Source organism: Canis lupus, chromosome 20 (genome assembly GCF_003254725.2).
Source record: "Canis lupus dingo isolate Sandy chromosome 20, ASM325472v2, whole genome shotgun sequence".
Lineage (NCBI taxonomy): Eukaryota > Metazoa > Chordata > Mammalia > Carnivora > Canidae > Canis > Canis lupus.
The window spans coordinates 43,924,504-43,938,699 of NC_064262.1; the positions used below are offsets into that span (position 1 = coordinate 43,924,504).

At 43.3% G+C, this 14,196-nt stretch overlaps 1 protein-coding gene across 1 annotated transcript in view; it reads left to right on the forward strand.

Moving 5' to 3' along the window:
• The window catches only part of PBX4 (PBX homeobox 4), a 36,541-nt gene that overhangs the window by 2,683 nt on the left and 19,662 nt on the right, over positions 1 to 14,196 (forward strand). Inside the window, 2 exon segments of the mRNA XM_025458197.3 lie at positions 10,331 to 10,364; positions 10,366 to 10,405. Coding sequence (XP_025313982.3) covers positions 10,331 to 10,364; positions 10,366 to 10,405 — 74 coding nt within the window.

The following is a 14,196-nucleotide window of genomic DNA, read 5'->3' on the forward strand; positions in this document are numbered from 1 at the left end:
GCATTATTTGGAAGGCATCTCCAAGTGCTTGTGCATGATTCATTTTGTCATGATAGTCTTGGAATAGTGAACTGTATATTGTTCTTCCTTTGGGCTACACAGTGGACTGTAAGGGACTTTGGAATATTTCACTTTAGTTTAGATTCAGCCCAAGTCAGCTGAAGACTTCCTATGTGAGGGATAAGCAGTCTTCTTGAATGATCTTCTGACCTTCAGCTATACCCTAAGCTCTTCCTGGAGAAGGTACAGTTCTGCATTTTCTGATTTGGAACCATTCCCTGATGATGAGCTCATCCATTTCTTGTATGAGACAAGTCAGGCAGGAAATTTTATCTCATTTGCCAAGGATTGTCTGAGTATTTTGCTCTATCATGCATAGCCTTGTTTTTTTATAATAATAAATTTTACAACATTTTACAGTTTCTGCATAATTCATTTCATCTGCTTTGGCTACCTTTATGAGAGGCTTAGGAGGGTTATTAGACTAGGGTTGAGGACTCCTCTGTCAAAACTGTCAGGCTCAAAGTTCTTCCCTTCTCCCAGGGTTCTTAATGAATGTATGAGTCATAAAAATCTGTTGTAAGCTCTGGGCCCTCCCTCACTTCCCACCCCCTTGGAGATCCTCAGCTTCAAGTGCCCCACAGCCTGGAAGCTGCCTCTCAACAAAGGCTGGTAGACTCATTTTTTGTCCAGTAGTAATATTTCTAAGAAATTAGTATGAGAACTCTAGAACTGAGGGGTAGATTTTTGAAACCTGGTAGAGAAAGGAAGTAGAATGGTAACAGTGTTATCTGGAGATCCATACTCCACACCTGATGTTCTGGGAGAGCAGCTGAAAAAGACTTGTCTTTCTTCAAGTTGTTCTGCATGTTGGAATGACAGGTGAGTTGTGCTGCGTGTTGCTGGATTGGCAGATTTCACTGTAGTGGTCACCCTTTGCTTACAGGTACACACTGATTCACTACAGAGTTGTACAGTTCAATTTGGTAACCACTCACTGTATGTCTTTTCTTTAAAAAAAATTTTTTTTTAATTTATTTGAGAATGACAGTGAGGGAGAGCATGAAGGAGAGGAAAGACAGAGGGAGAGGGAGAGGCAGACTCCCTGCTGAGCAGGGATTCCGATGTGGAGCTTGATCCCAGGACTCTGGGATCATGACCTGAGCTGAAGGCAGATTCTTATACCAACTGAGCCACCCAGGTGCTCCACTATATGTCTTTTTAAGTTAAAATGAATTAAAATTAAATACTCAGTTCCTCAGTTGCACTAGCTACATGTCAAGTGCTCAGTAGCCACATGTGACTAGTGGCTACCATATTAGCACAGATAGAGAACATTTCCATAATTGTAGAAAATACTGGACAGTGGTGCTTTAGAGCAGTTCTCTGGCTGGACATGCAGCAAATTTCTGCGGGAATCTTATTGCAATGCAAGTTCTGATGTAGCAGGTCCCAGTGGGGCCTAATGGGGCCCAAGAATCCACATTTCTAACAGGCTCCCAAAGGTGCCAATGCTGATGATCCTAAACCACACTTAGAGACATCAGGCTCTCAAAAGTGGAGATAATAGCATCCCTTTTATTTAAATTTTCATGAGTCAGTTCACCTAGTAGTTGGTTAATCTGACAAATGAAACTTATCTTCTTGAAGCCTGAGTTGTGTTTGCAGTCATAATAGGTTTTAAGTTAATCACAAGGGTCACTTATTAGCATTGTTTTGCTTACTTAATTTAGGAAGAAAATTATAAATGAAAAAATAAAATTCAAAAAATCGTTGATTTTTTTTTTCTCTTAATGAAAATCTTGGCTTGAGGCCACAAGACCCTGTTGTTTCAGGGTCTGTTTACATTTTTATTTTTTTATTTTATTTATTTATTTATTCATGATAGACACACACACAGAGAGAGAGAGAGAGAGGCAGAGAGGCAGAGACACAAGCAGGCTCCATGCAGGGAGCCCGACATGGGACTTGATCCTGGGTCTCCAGGATCACGCCCTGGGCCAAAGGCAGGTGCTAAACCGCTGAGCCACCCAGGGATCCCCTGTTTACATTTTTAATCTAAAAAAATCAGATTGTGGAAGTTTCAAGGTTGTTTCTATATTTCCTTTATAGTGTCTATGAAACCACAGCCTAACATTGTGTTTATATAACTTGAATGCAATAGAAAATGACTGCTAGGGAATGGGAATAGGTTTTAAGGAAAAAACCCTTTATATATAGTGAATAAAGGGATGATGGATAATGATTACTGTCATAACTGTTTAGGAGCAAGCAGTGTGGTATATGGGGTGGTATACTTGAAACTAAAAAGATTATATTTAGAAGTTCACTTTTAGGGGGAGCCCCGGTGGCCCAGTGGTTTAACACTGCCTTCAGCCCAGGGCCTGATCCTGGGGACCCGGGATTGAGTCCCATGTCGGGCTCCCTGCATGGAGCCTGCTTCTCCCTCTGCCTGTGTCTCTGCCTCTCTCTCTCTCTCTCTCTCTGTCATGAATAAATAAATAGAATCTTAAAAAAAAAAATAGAAGTTCACTTTTAGGCAGCATAATAGGTATGACAAGGGCGGTCATAGCTTTTCTTAGGAAGAAAAAATTTCTTTGAATTTCTTTTTTAACTTGATTTTTACATGTGAAACATGTTAGATACTTTCTAGGAGTAGAAATTTACATGACTGACTTAATTCCTCCAGTATTTCTGCAGATTAACATTGCCTGTAATACAGACTAAATTCTAATTATTAAAGGGAGATGATCTGGCTTTGACTATCCTTAGAACTTACTCAAGTAGCAAGGCATAAACTGTCAACTGAATGGTGTGCCCCTTTTCTAAAAGTCTGTGTCCCCATATTTAGGACTTCAGTTCTGGAATGCATGTCAGTGAGCATTCAGCTTTCAGCATGCCTATTCAAAGTATGTGGGGAGTCAGAGGAGGAATTTATGGTTTGGAATTTCCCCAAAGCTAGATAGTATTAGCAAGATAAGGTCTACTAGTCCAAACCTAGGAAGTAGAATTAAAGTTAAATTTTTTCTTTTCGTCATCCTTAGAAAGGTTTGTTAGATCCCAGTCAACTTAGTGCCACCGCTCTGTTCTTAGCCTACTTATAGGTTTTAGCTTTGCTCTTAGGGTTAACATGCTTAGCTTAGCTTGGCTTGGTCTAGTGCCAAAGGGAAAGTCTTGTGGTCTTTGGAATGTTTTTCCTAAGAGTTGGATTTTGTTGGTTTTAATACAGTTTCCTAAAGCTATCTAAAATCTAGCTAGGGTCACAGCAAAATCCCTTTTGAAGTAGTTTTATTAAGTAAAGCAACATGCAGTGTTTTAGAAAAGTTTCACAAATAAGTAAGTACCCCTCTTTCATTTTAGTGACAGTTACTGAGTGCCTCTGTCGACACAGTGGTTGATGATAATGAAAACAATGGGGACACAGGGAGTTGGTTAAGTGTCTGCCTTTGGCTCAGGTCATGATCTCAGGATCCTGGGATCAAGCCCCCCATTAGGCTCCCTGCTCAGCAGGGGAGTCTGCTTCTCCCTCTCCCTCTGCTATGCTCCTTGCTTGGCTCGCTTGCTCTCTCTCTCTGTCAAGTAAATAAATAAAACTTTTTAAAAATAATGAAAACAATAATGCTTTCCTTCATTTAAACTTCCCAATAGCCCTAGAAAGTGGATGGTTCTTCACATAGTTTCTAGATGAAGAGCTGGACCTGAGTAAGAACTTGCCTGAAGTCAGACAACTAGGAAGTGGTTGGACAGAGATTTGACTCTGTTCTCTGAAACGCTGGTGCTGACCTGCCACCTTCCCTGATTTTCCCAGAGATTGCCACCACCCCCACACCTGGTTTACTAGACTATGACATCACTTCGTGCTCATAGGAGCTAGAAGGTGATTATAGGCGCTATGAGAAACTGGACAGTTGGGATAAAGCTAAAGATGTTTTTAAAGTTTCATTCTTACAGATTTAATCTCATTTACTCAGTAAAACTTCGTTTTGTGCCAGGCCCCGGGGATACAGCAATGATTCCCGAAAGCTCACGGTTTCAGGATCAGCAGACATAGGAGAGTGCTATGGTAGTGTGGGTGGGGGGGGGGATGGTTAGGGGGGTGGGCAGAGAAAGTGTGACAAGGAATTAGCCAAACAAGGAATTAGTCAAGATTGAGGGAGGCCACCTAGCAGCAAGATGAGTGTGGATGCTAAGACCCTAGAATCTAGCTAAATGAGGCGGGGGGACACGAGCATGCCCCAAAGAGATGACCATGCATCTGGACGCAAAGCTTTGCCCAGGCAGAAAAAGAAGGCACCACAGTCTTGGCTGGGGCAAGCATGTGTGCATGGAAGGCAGGGGGCATGAAGACATGCAATGGGGCTCCATCAGGCACAGTGGAGGGCACAGCTTTCAAAGGGGAACTCAGATGGGGTGACTACTTGCCTTAGCTGCTGTCTAATGGAGCATGGCCTTGAATTCCTTGCCAAGCAAGGAGTGAGCATAAAGTTTATTCTGTTCCTTGTATAAGTACTTCTCAAAGTATTCAAACCTTTCTAAGGTATTGGTCCTGGTCCAAAGAAAGCTCAATAGTCATTACCTCCTGTCTACCATCTATTCTTCAGAAATGTCTTGAGACACTCATTTATAACCTGTCTTTCAGATTGAGCCCTCCAGGGGTTTGAGGGCTCCTGTTCTTTCAAACTAAAGCAGTTTTCCCTTTTTTTCCATAACCCCCTCCTGCCCAATTCTAGTGTCCTTTGGCCATTATCCTTTTTGATCTTACTTCTCTCTTCTCATGCAGCACTATTAAACCCCTTAACACTTTTCCTCATTCCTAGAGTGGATGAGTGCCCACTGTGTCCTCGGCTTTAGAAAGAGACCAAGACGAGGGGCTCCCAACAGACCTCTGTGATTCTCTTGGCTTCTGCTACCTTCTTTGATGGTGCAACCCAGCGGTTTTCACCCCAATTTTTGACTTCTCTATTTGTCCAAGTTTAAGTCTGGAGACATCAGAACTCTGCCTTCAAACTTTTTGTTTCTATTCTCTGCCATTTTGACATCTCTAGCTTCTACCTCTTCTTCAGTTCAACGAGTCTTTGCTCAGCTAGTGTGCCAAGTATGGTACGGGCCTAGAGTTTCTGAAACCAGTAAGTTGAGGCCTTCCTCATGCCCAGACCAGTCATAGTAAATGCTTTAAAGGGAACAGGGGAAGGAGTAAGGACTCCAAAAAAAAAAAAAAAAAAAAAAAGGAGTAAGGACTCCAGAATGGGGCAAGCCACCCATCAGAGTCTTACACTTGCCTGGGTGGCTTAGTTGGTTAAGCGTCTGACTCTTGATCTCAGCTCAGGTCTTGATCTCAGGGTTGTGAGTTCAACCCCCATATTGGGCTACACGCTGGGCCTGGAGTCTACTTAAGGAAAGGAAAAGGAGGAAGGGAGGAAGCGGGGAAGACTTTGCTGTATATAACATGACTGTGAGGCAGGAAAGAAGGTCCATAATGCTCCAGCTGTCTAGCAGAAATTAAGTAATAATTCTTATGAACATTAGAGCAGCATGGTAAATAAATAAAAAACATGATTAAACATCTTTTATTGGGGGATCCCTGGGTGGCTCAGTGGTTTAGCGCCTGCCTTTGGACCAGGGCATGATCCTGGGGTCCTGGGATTGAGTCCCATGTCGGGCTCCTGGTATGCGCCTGCTTCTCCCTCTGTCTGTGTTTCTGCCCTTCTCTCTCTTTCTCTCTCTTTCTCTCTCTTTCTCTCTGTGTCTATCATGAATAAATAAATAAGATCTTTAAAAAATAAAAAAATAAACACCTTTTATTTTAGCACCTCCTGCATTTCTTTACTCTCCTTTATGATCAAAGAGTTTGTGGTTGGCTGCTTCCACTTACCCTCCTCCACTCATTCTATCCCACCCTTCTCCTCCCTCTGCTGAGTCACTAGTGACCTCCATGTTGCTAATTCCATGGTCTCTTCTGGGTTCTTCTCTTGCTTAGCCTCTAAGAAGCATTTCTCACAGATTGCTCTTCTCTCCTTGAAACTCTTTTCTTGGTTTCTCCTCAGTGGCAGTTCAGTCCCAGTCTCTTCTGTAGGCTTTTCTTGACTTCTATAAGTCCATGGGCCTGGGGCCTGGACCTCTCTCTATGTATACTCTCTTGTGGTGATTTCCTCAAGTCTTGTGACCTAAAGTGCCATCTCTATGCCCAAGACTCCCCATCTTTTTACTGCTTATCTCCAACCTTGAGTCCATGTCCATGTGCTTGGCTACCTACCTCATACCTCCTTTTGGATAGCTCATAGATATCTCAAGTTAACCTGATCAAAACACCGCTCTGTTTTCCAGACCCTTCTTCCCTAAACCTGCTGCCCTCCAGTCACCCCTATAGTAGTTAATGATATCTCCTTTCATTGGGTTGCTCAGGCCTAAAACTAGTAGTTATTCTTGAATCTCCTCTGTCCCCAAAATCTCACACCACATTATCAGGAGGTCCTGTTGATTCCATCACAGAAGTAAAAGATCTATCTACCTTTTTTTCCTTTTTTCATTAAGTAGGCATCACGCCCAATATGGGACTCAAATTTAGGATGTCAAGGTCAAGTCGCATATTCTACTGACTGGGCCAGCCAGGTGCCCCAAGATGTATCTACTTTTTGTCTACTTCCATAACTCTAAACTAAGCCAGCAGCATTTCTGGACCATTCCAGCTATAGTAGCCTCCAGACTGTGTTCCTGGTTCCACCCCTTGCCTTCCATTTTGGTCTCAGAGCAGCCACAGTGATCTTTTAAAAATGCAACTAAAAAAAAAAAAAAAAAAAAAGGCAATTCAAGGGGCTCCTGGGTGGGTCAGTGGTTTAGCGTCTGCCTTTGGCTCAGGGCATGATCCCAGGATCCTGGGATGGAGTCCTGCATCGGGTTCCCTGCAGGGAGCCTGCTTCCCCCTCTGCCTATGTCTCTGCCTCTCTGTATCTCTCATGAATAAATAAATAAAATCTTTAAAAATAAATAAATAAGGATACCTGGGTGTCTCAGTGGTTGAGCATCTGCCTTTGGCTCAGGGCATGATCCTTGGATCCTGGATCAAGTCCCACATCGGGCTCCCTATGAGAAGACTGCTTCTCCCTCTGCCTGTGTCTCTGCCCCTCTCTCTCTCTCTCTCTCTCTCTCTCATGAATAGGTGAATAAATCTTTAAAATAAAAAATAAAATGCAATTCACTTAAAGATAAGTAAATAGATCAATGGAATAGAGTTGAAAATGCAGAAATGAACTCACATATATATGATCAATTGATTTTCTACAAGGGTGCCAAAACCATTCAGTGGGGAAGGAATAGTCCCTTCAACAAATGGTCTGGAAAAACTGGATCTGCACATGCAAAAGAATGACTTTGAACCCTTAACTAACATCATATACAAAAGTAACTCAAATAGATCAAATACCTAAGTGTAAGATCTAATCCTGTAATACTCTTAGAAGGAAACACAGGCATAAATCTTCGTAACCTTGAATTAAGCAATGGGTTTTTAGATATGATGCCTAAAGCACAAGCACCAAAACAAAGAATAGATAAATTGGATTTTATTAAAATGAAAAACTTGGGCAGCCCAGGTGGCTCAGTGGTTTAGTGCCGCCTTCAGCCCAGGGTGTGATCCCAGAGACCCGGGATCGAGTCCCACGTCAGGCTCCCTGCATGGAGCCTGATTCTCCCTCTACCTGTGTCTCTGCCTCTCTCTCTCTCTCTCTCTCTCTCTCTCTCATAAATAAACTCTTTAAAAAAAAAAAAAAGAAAAACTTCAGTGCTTCAAAGGACACTATCAAGAAAGTAAAAACAACTCACATAATGGGAGAAGAGATTTGCAAGTCATGTATTTGATAAGAGTCTAGCTAGTATCCAGAATATATAAAGAACTCTTACAATTCAACAATAAAAAGACAGCCCCATTGAAGAATGAGCAAAGTATTTAAGTATTTGAATAGACATTTCCCCAGAAAAGAAGAATGACTGATAAACACATGAAAAAATGTTCAGTATCATTAGTCTTTAGAGAAATGAAAACCAAAACCACAATGAGCTACTATCTCAACACCCGCTGTGTGGCTATAATGAAAAAGACAATAGCAAGTGTTGGTGAGGATATGGAGCAATTGGAACCCTCATAGCCACTGAATTGTATGTGTGCTTTTAAGAGTGAATTTTATGGTATATGAATTACATCTCAAAAAATCAACACTAATAAAAAAATCTAATTTATGTCATGTGATAACTACTCTGTAAAATTTCATTGCTCCCTGTAATGGTTTTCTGTTGCCACTATAACAAATAATAGCAGCTTTAAAAAGCACACATTTATTTATTGTCTTCCATTTCTGTAGGTTATAAGTACAACATGAGTCTCTCTGGGCTAACATCAAGGTTTTCAAAGGGCTGCCTTTCTCCTGTAGGCAATAGAGGAAGAGTCCATTTCCAGCTTGTTGACGCCAACTGCATTCCTTGGCTTGTCCTTTCTTCCTCCATCTTCAGGGCCAACAGCATAGTGTCTCCATGTCACCATCTCTCTCTGACCATAGCTAGAAGAAGTTGTCCACTTTTAAGGACTTGTGTGATTAGATTGGGCCCATCTAAGTAATCCAGGATGATCTCCCCAACTCAGGGTCCTTAACCTTAGTCACATCCACAGAGTTCTTTTTTCCCTTGGAACTTGCTCTGAGGATCAGTACATGGACATCTTGGGGAGCCATTCTTCTGCAGACCACTGTTCTCATCACAGGCAAACAAAAGCCAGAGTAATTCCCCTGACTGCCAAGTCTCTTCTAGGTGGCCCCTTGTCTAACTTTACCTCATGGCTCTCTCCCTCACCCTTTACACATCCTGGGCTCTTAAAAAGCCAAGTGTGTTGGGATGCCTGGGTGACTCAGTGGTTGAACATCTGCCTTTGGCTCAGGTCATGATCCCGGGGTCCTGGATCAAGTCCCGCATCCGGCTCTGTGCCAGGAGCCTGCTTCTCCCTCTGCCTGTGTCTCTGCCTTTCTCTCTGTGCCTCTCATGAATGAATAAATAAAATCTTAAAAAAAAAAAAAAGCCAAGTGTATTCTCACTTTGCCTTTGCACTGGCTATTTCCTCTACCTAAATTATTACTCTCTTCAGCTTGTCTTTTCCTGCCTGACTTTACCTTGTTATTCCAGTCTCAGGTTTGATGTCACATCAGACACATGCAAACTCTAATAAACCTAGCCATCACTCTGGTTTGTTGCCACAAAGCACCTGCCATGGCTCATGGTTGTCTTGTGTTTGTGTTTGTGTTGTGTTGGTGTCTCTCACTCCCTCTGTCTTAACTACCACATGGGTAGGCACCTTATCTGTCTGTACCTGTGACACTAGAATGATATATGGCACATGGTGGCCGTTCAGTAAACAGCTACTAAATTAATGTCTCACTGACACTGGGGTAGGATGGCTGGGGTTTCTGCTTATGCATCAAAGTGCTGCTACAGGGCAATAGTGTGAACACAGACCTTGAAAGTTTATAGCTCTTGATGACTTACGTGCATTATTTAAATTTGCATTGTTTAAAATTCTACATGTAGGGTGGCTCAGTGGTTGAGCATCTGCTTTCTGCTCAGGACATGATCCCGGATCCCGGGATTAAGTCTCACATTGGGCTTCCTGCAGGGGAGTCTGCTTCTCCCTCTACCTATGTCTCTGACTCTCTTTCTATGTCTCTCATGAATAAATAAATAAATCTTTAAAAATAAAAATAAAATTCTACGTATAAAGGCAAATGTTTTGAGTATTTGTATATTGCTCCTTGAATTTTGCAAAATGGAATTTGTATGACATGCTTCTGTACTGTAACTTCAGAAGAGCGACTTTTTGTTTTAAAGATTTTATTTATTTATTCATGAGAGACGGAGAGAGACAGAGACAGAGACAGAGACAGAGACACAAGCAGGCTCCATGCAGGGGCTCAATGTGGGACCCGATTCTGGGAACCCAGGATCACGCCCTGGATGCTAAAACGCTGAGCCACCCAGGGATCCCCAAGAAGAGCGACTTTCAACTGAACTGGCAGAGGCAGGGTGCCTGGGTAGATCAGTCTGTTAAGCATCTGCCTTCAGCTTGGGTCATGATCCCAGGGTCCTGGGATGGGGCCCCACATTGGGCTCCCTGCTTGGTGGAGAGTCTGCTTTTCTCTCTTCCCACTACTCATGCTTTCTCTCTCTCAAATAAATAAAATCTTAAAAAAAAAAAAAAAAAAAAGAACTGGCAGAGGTAATATGAAGGGTCTTTACTCTTGTGGATAGGATAACTTCTCTTTTTCAACAGCCTCTTCTATTGCTTCTCTTTCAGAAAGCATGCTCTGAATTGCCATCGGATGAAGCCAGGCTCTCTTCAGTGTGCTCTGTGAGATCAAGGAAAAGACAGGTAGGCTGTTGAGAGACATATTTTATGGCTCCAGTACCATGACAATGATGCACCTCTGGTCGTGACTCAGATGTGTGTCATGGGCCATCTTGCCTGTCACATTTCTCTCTGGCAGCGGATGGTTAAGATTCTTCCTTTCTGTCTTGTCAGTGCCATTTTCTGGTGTATCACATCCATTTATTTTGCAGTTTGTAACTGGAGAAATACTGTTGCCAGTGAGTAACAAGCAGCTGCATTGTTCTTAAGCAAGACCTAAGAGGCACTGTGGCATTCAGTTGTTTTGGAAAAGGAAAAGATGATAGAATTAGAAAAGTAGAATGATGACGATTTTGTTTTATTTGTTTTAAGTATCCAGAGTAATCCCCATGGAAGGTTCTGTCACTGCAAATCCTTTTGTTAAAAAAAAAAAAAAAAAAACTATTTTGATCAATTTTAGATATGCAGAAAATTCGAAAAATAGTACAGTTTGTTCTCCTGTACCCTTCTCCCAGCTTCCTCTCATGTCAACACCTTCAGAACCACAGAGCAATGATCAAAACCAGGACACTGACCTTAGTACAGTGCTCTTTAGCTGAACAACAGGCTTTATTCAGATTTCCCCAGTCTCTACCCTAATGCCCTTTTTCTGGTCCAGCCTCCCACAGTGCATTTAGTCATCCCTGTTTCCTTAGTCTCCTCTGATCTGTGACGGTTCCTCAGTCTTTCTTCATCATCTGTGACTTTCACACTTTGGTTGGGATCCGCTCAGTCATTTGGTGGGACCGAGATTTGTGGGGACCCATGTTACTTCAAAGAAACACTTCATGATGGATCTCCATGGTGTTGTTTCCAACCCAGGTAGCAGCCAACATTGTATCTGTTGCCTTTACCATCACTTTCCTTTTTCATAAAAGCCAGCCTGGGTTGTATTTCATTCCTGGTTCTTTTACCTGTGAGTGCACTTTGTAACCAAGAAGCTTTTATTCTACTTGGCTTACCAAGTCATTATAGTTTGAGTGGTCTACATTTGTTCTCATAGGTTGCTTGTTTAACTTTTTATTTTATTATTTTTTATTTTTTAAGATTTTTATATATTTATTCATGAGAGACACAGAGAGAGAGAGAGAGAGGCAGAGACATAGGCAGAAGGAGAAGCAGGCTCCATGCAGGGAGCCCGATGGGGGACTCAATCCCGGGACTCCAGGATCACACCCTGGGCCGCAGGCAGGAGCTAAATGGCTGAGTCACCCAGGGATCCATAAAAACAATTTTTAAGGGGCATTTGGGTAGCTCAGTTGGTTAAGCATCCTACTCTTGATTTTGGCTCAGGTCATGGTCTCCCTATAGTGAGATCTAGCCCCATGTTGGGCACTGCACTGGGTAGTGGAGCCTGCTTAAGACTGTTTTTCCCTCTCCCTCTGCCCCTCCCTCTCTGTCTCTCTCTCTAATAATAATAATTTTTTAAAAGAGTAATATAAGCAACCATTGTCTCAGAAAGCTATAGTCCTTTTTTTTTTTTTAAAGATTTATTTATTTATGATGGACATAATGAGAGAGAGAGGCAGAGACACAGGAGGAGGGAGAAGCAGGCTTCATGCCGGGAGCCTGATGTGGGACTCAATCCCGGGACTCCAGGATTGCGCCCTGGGCCAAAGGCAGGTGCTAAACCGCTGAGCCACCCAGGGATCCCGAAAGCTATAGTTCTTGATGACCTTTTTCCTAGAGCCTTTCTTGAGAGCTATGGGTGTGCAGTCTGGGCACATCTTTTTTGCTTCATCTGATTCTGTATATGTAAAAATGAGTACAACTGTCCATCACCTTCAAACTCATCAGTTTGAGGAGAATAAGAAAGGATTGATACTTACTGCCACCAGGACAAGCTACGGTATCCATTTAAACCCATGCTGTCATCTGTCCCATCCCTCCAGGCTGCAAAGGCCATGCTTGGGGCTTCTGAATTGCCCCAGGCTAAATCCCAAGGAAGTCATGGGGCTCAGAGCAAAACGCACACACATCAGATCTGGGCATTCTTTAGAAAATCAGATTTCCTTTCTACCAACTGGCTCAAATGTTGGACTGCATAATGCGTTTTGGGGCGTGGTAGCACAGGAATGGGGCAGCATTGCTCAGCCTTGAAAAGTGTAGGCCATCTGCAATTGCCATAAGCTGGGCTCCACATGGGCTGGCTGAGTTGTCAAGTTCATTGTGGCCAAGTGTCTTTTCTCATCAATAGGAAGTACAGCTGTGGGAGTGCTGTGGATCCAACATGTGAGTGGCAGGAAAGTAAACAAGATCTCAGTTCTGCTTCAGCTTCTCCCAATCTTGTGATGGGAATGATCCAGTATTAGCCCATAGAAAACTATTCAGGGTCCTGATCCAATGGGTCACCACCTTATTGATGATCCTGAGAGACTGACTCTATGCGGGGACTCCTCATGCAGGAACAAAGCATATCTGCTTCTTGATTTAACCCACATTCCTCACATTCCCCTCTGGCTAAAGTCTGCAACAGGCCTTTAGGGTAAAGACCAAAACCTGTGTAGAACATTTAAAGTCCAGTGGGCATTGTTGGAGCAGGGGTTGCAGTCAGGCAGCTCAGAGCTTCCTGGCATTATTGTCCCACCCTTCTAGCAGCCTCTTACTTTACTCTTGTTTTATAGATAAGCAGATTGAACCTCTGGAGAGAGCAGGAGCACCTCAGTAGCCCACAGCCAAGCTGCGTGCTGCCTTCCACACCCTGTCCTGGCTCAGAAAGGGAACCCTCCCTGCCTCACAGCCTACATCCACCAGCCCAAGTGCTGTTTCTGTATCCAGTGCCCTCACTGCATTCATGATGGCTCTGGGCCTTTACCTGTCCCCTCCAGTGAGCTCAGAGTCTAGGATGTGCTGTGTTCTAGGACTGTCCTGGTACCTGGCACACAGTGCCATGTACCTTAGGTTTTTGTTAATGAAGAACTGTTCCTGGTGACTGATACCTATTAATTGAAATCTTTTTCATCCTGTTCATTTTATGAGGTTCAGAATGATTGTCTGGGGCCTGACTTAGAACACAAGGCTATTGTTCATATCATCCTGAAAAGAAAGCCATCCTGTGTGTAAACCCTGTGTTGGCAGACATACCTGGAAGCACTATCTCACTTCCTCACTGCCTTCTACTGTCTCCTCTGGCCTATGGGAGGGATGCTGGCATATCTTCCAGGTCAGGGGTGTCTTGGGCATCCCTGCCTGCAGAGGTCTCTGAAGGCCAAGGACCCCCTAGGAGTGAACCCTTCCCCCTGAATCCTTCCCTTGAAACAGCTGTTCTTGGTGTCTAGAAGAGCTGTCCTAAGAAAACAAACCACTTTTGGAGGGTTTTTAATTTGGCTGGGAGGACAAAATACTGGCCCAATCCCTTTCTTGAAACCCTTGGGGCTAGATGCATTACAGAATTGAGAATTGTTTGGATTTTAGGCATGTCGTGTTGATGACTTCAGAGACAGCCTGCATTCCAAAGGTGACATTTAGCACCAGAACAGGAACATTCTTACACACTGGTTGGGTCAGGGTTTGCCTCCAAATGAACTGAGTGCCAGCTTCTGTAAAAACATTGGATCTTGGATTGTGGATGAGCAGGCAGCTTAGACCTGGTGTACATAGGAAGTGCCCTGAAAAGCCACCCGGTGTTTGGGCAGTTGACTCAGAAGGACCTGCTTTGTCTTCTCTGCACTGTCACTGTCCCCTGTGCTGGTCTCAAGCTCACATCTATACCTGGTTTGATCAGTCCTGTGCTTTCTGTCTCTTGAGGAATCAGAAGTCCTAGAGACCTGGCTTGG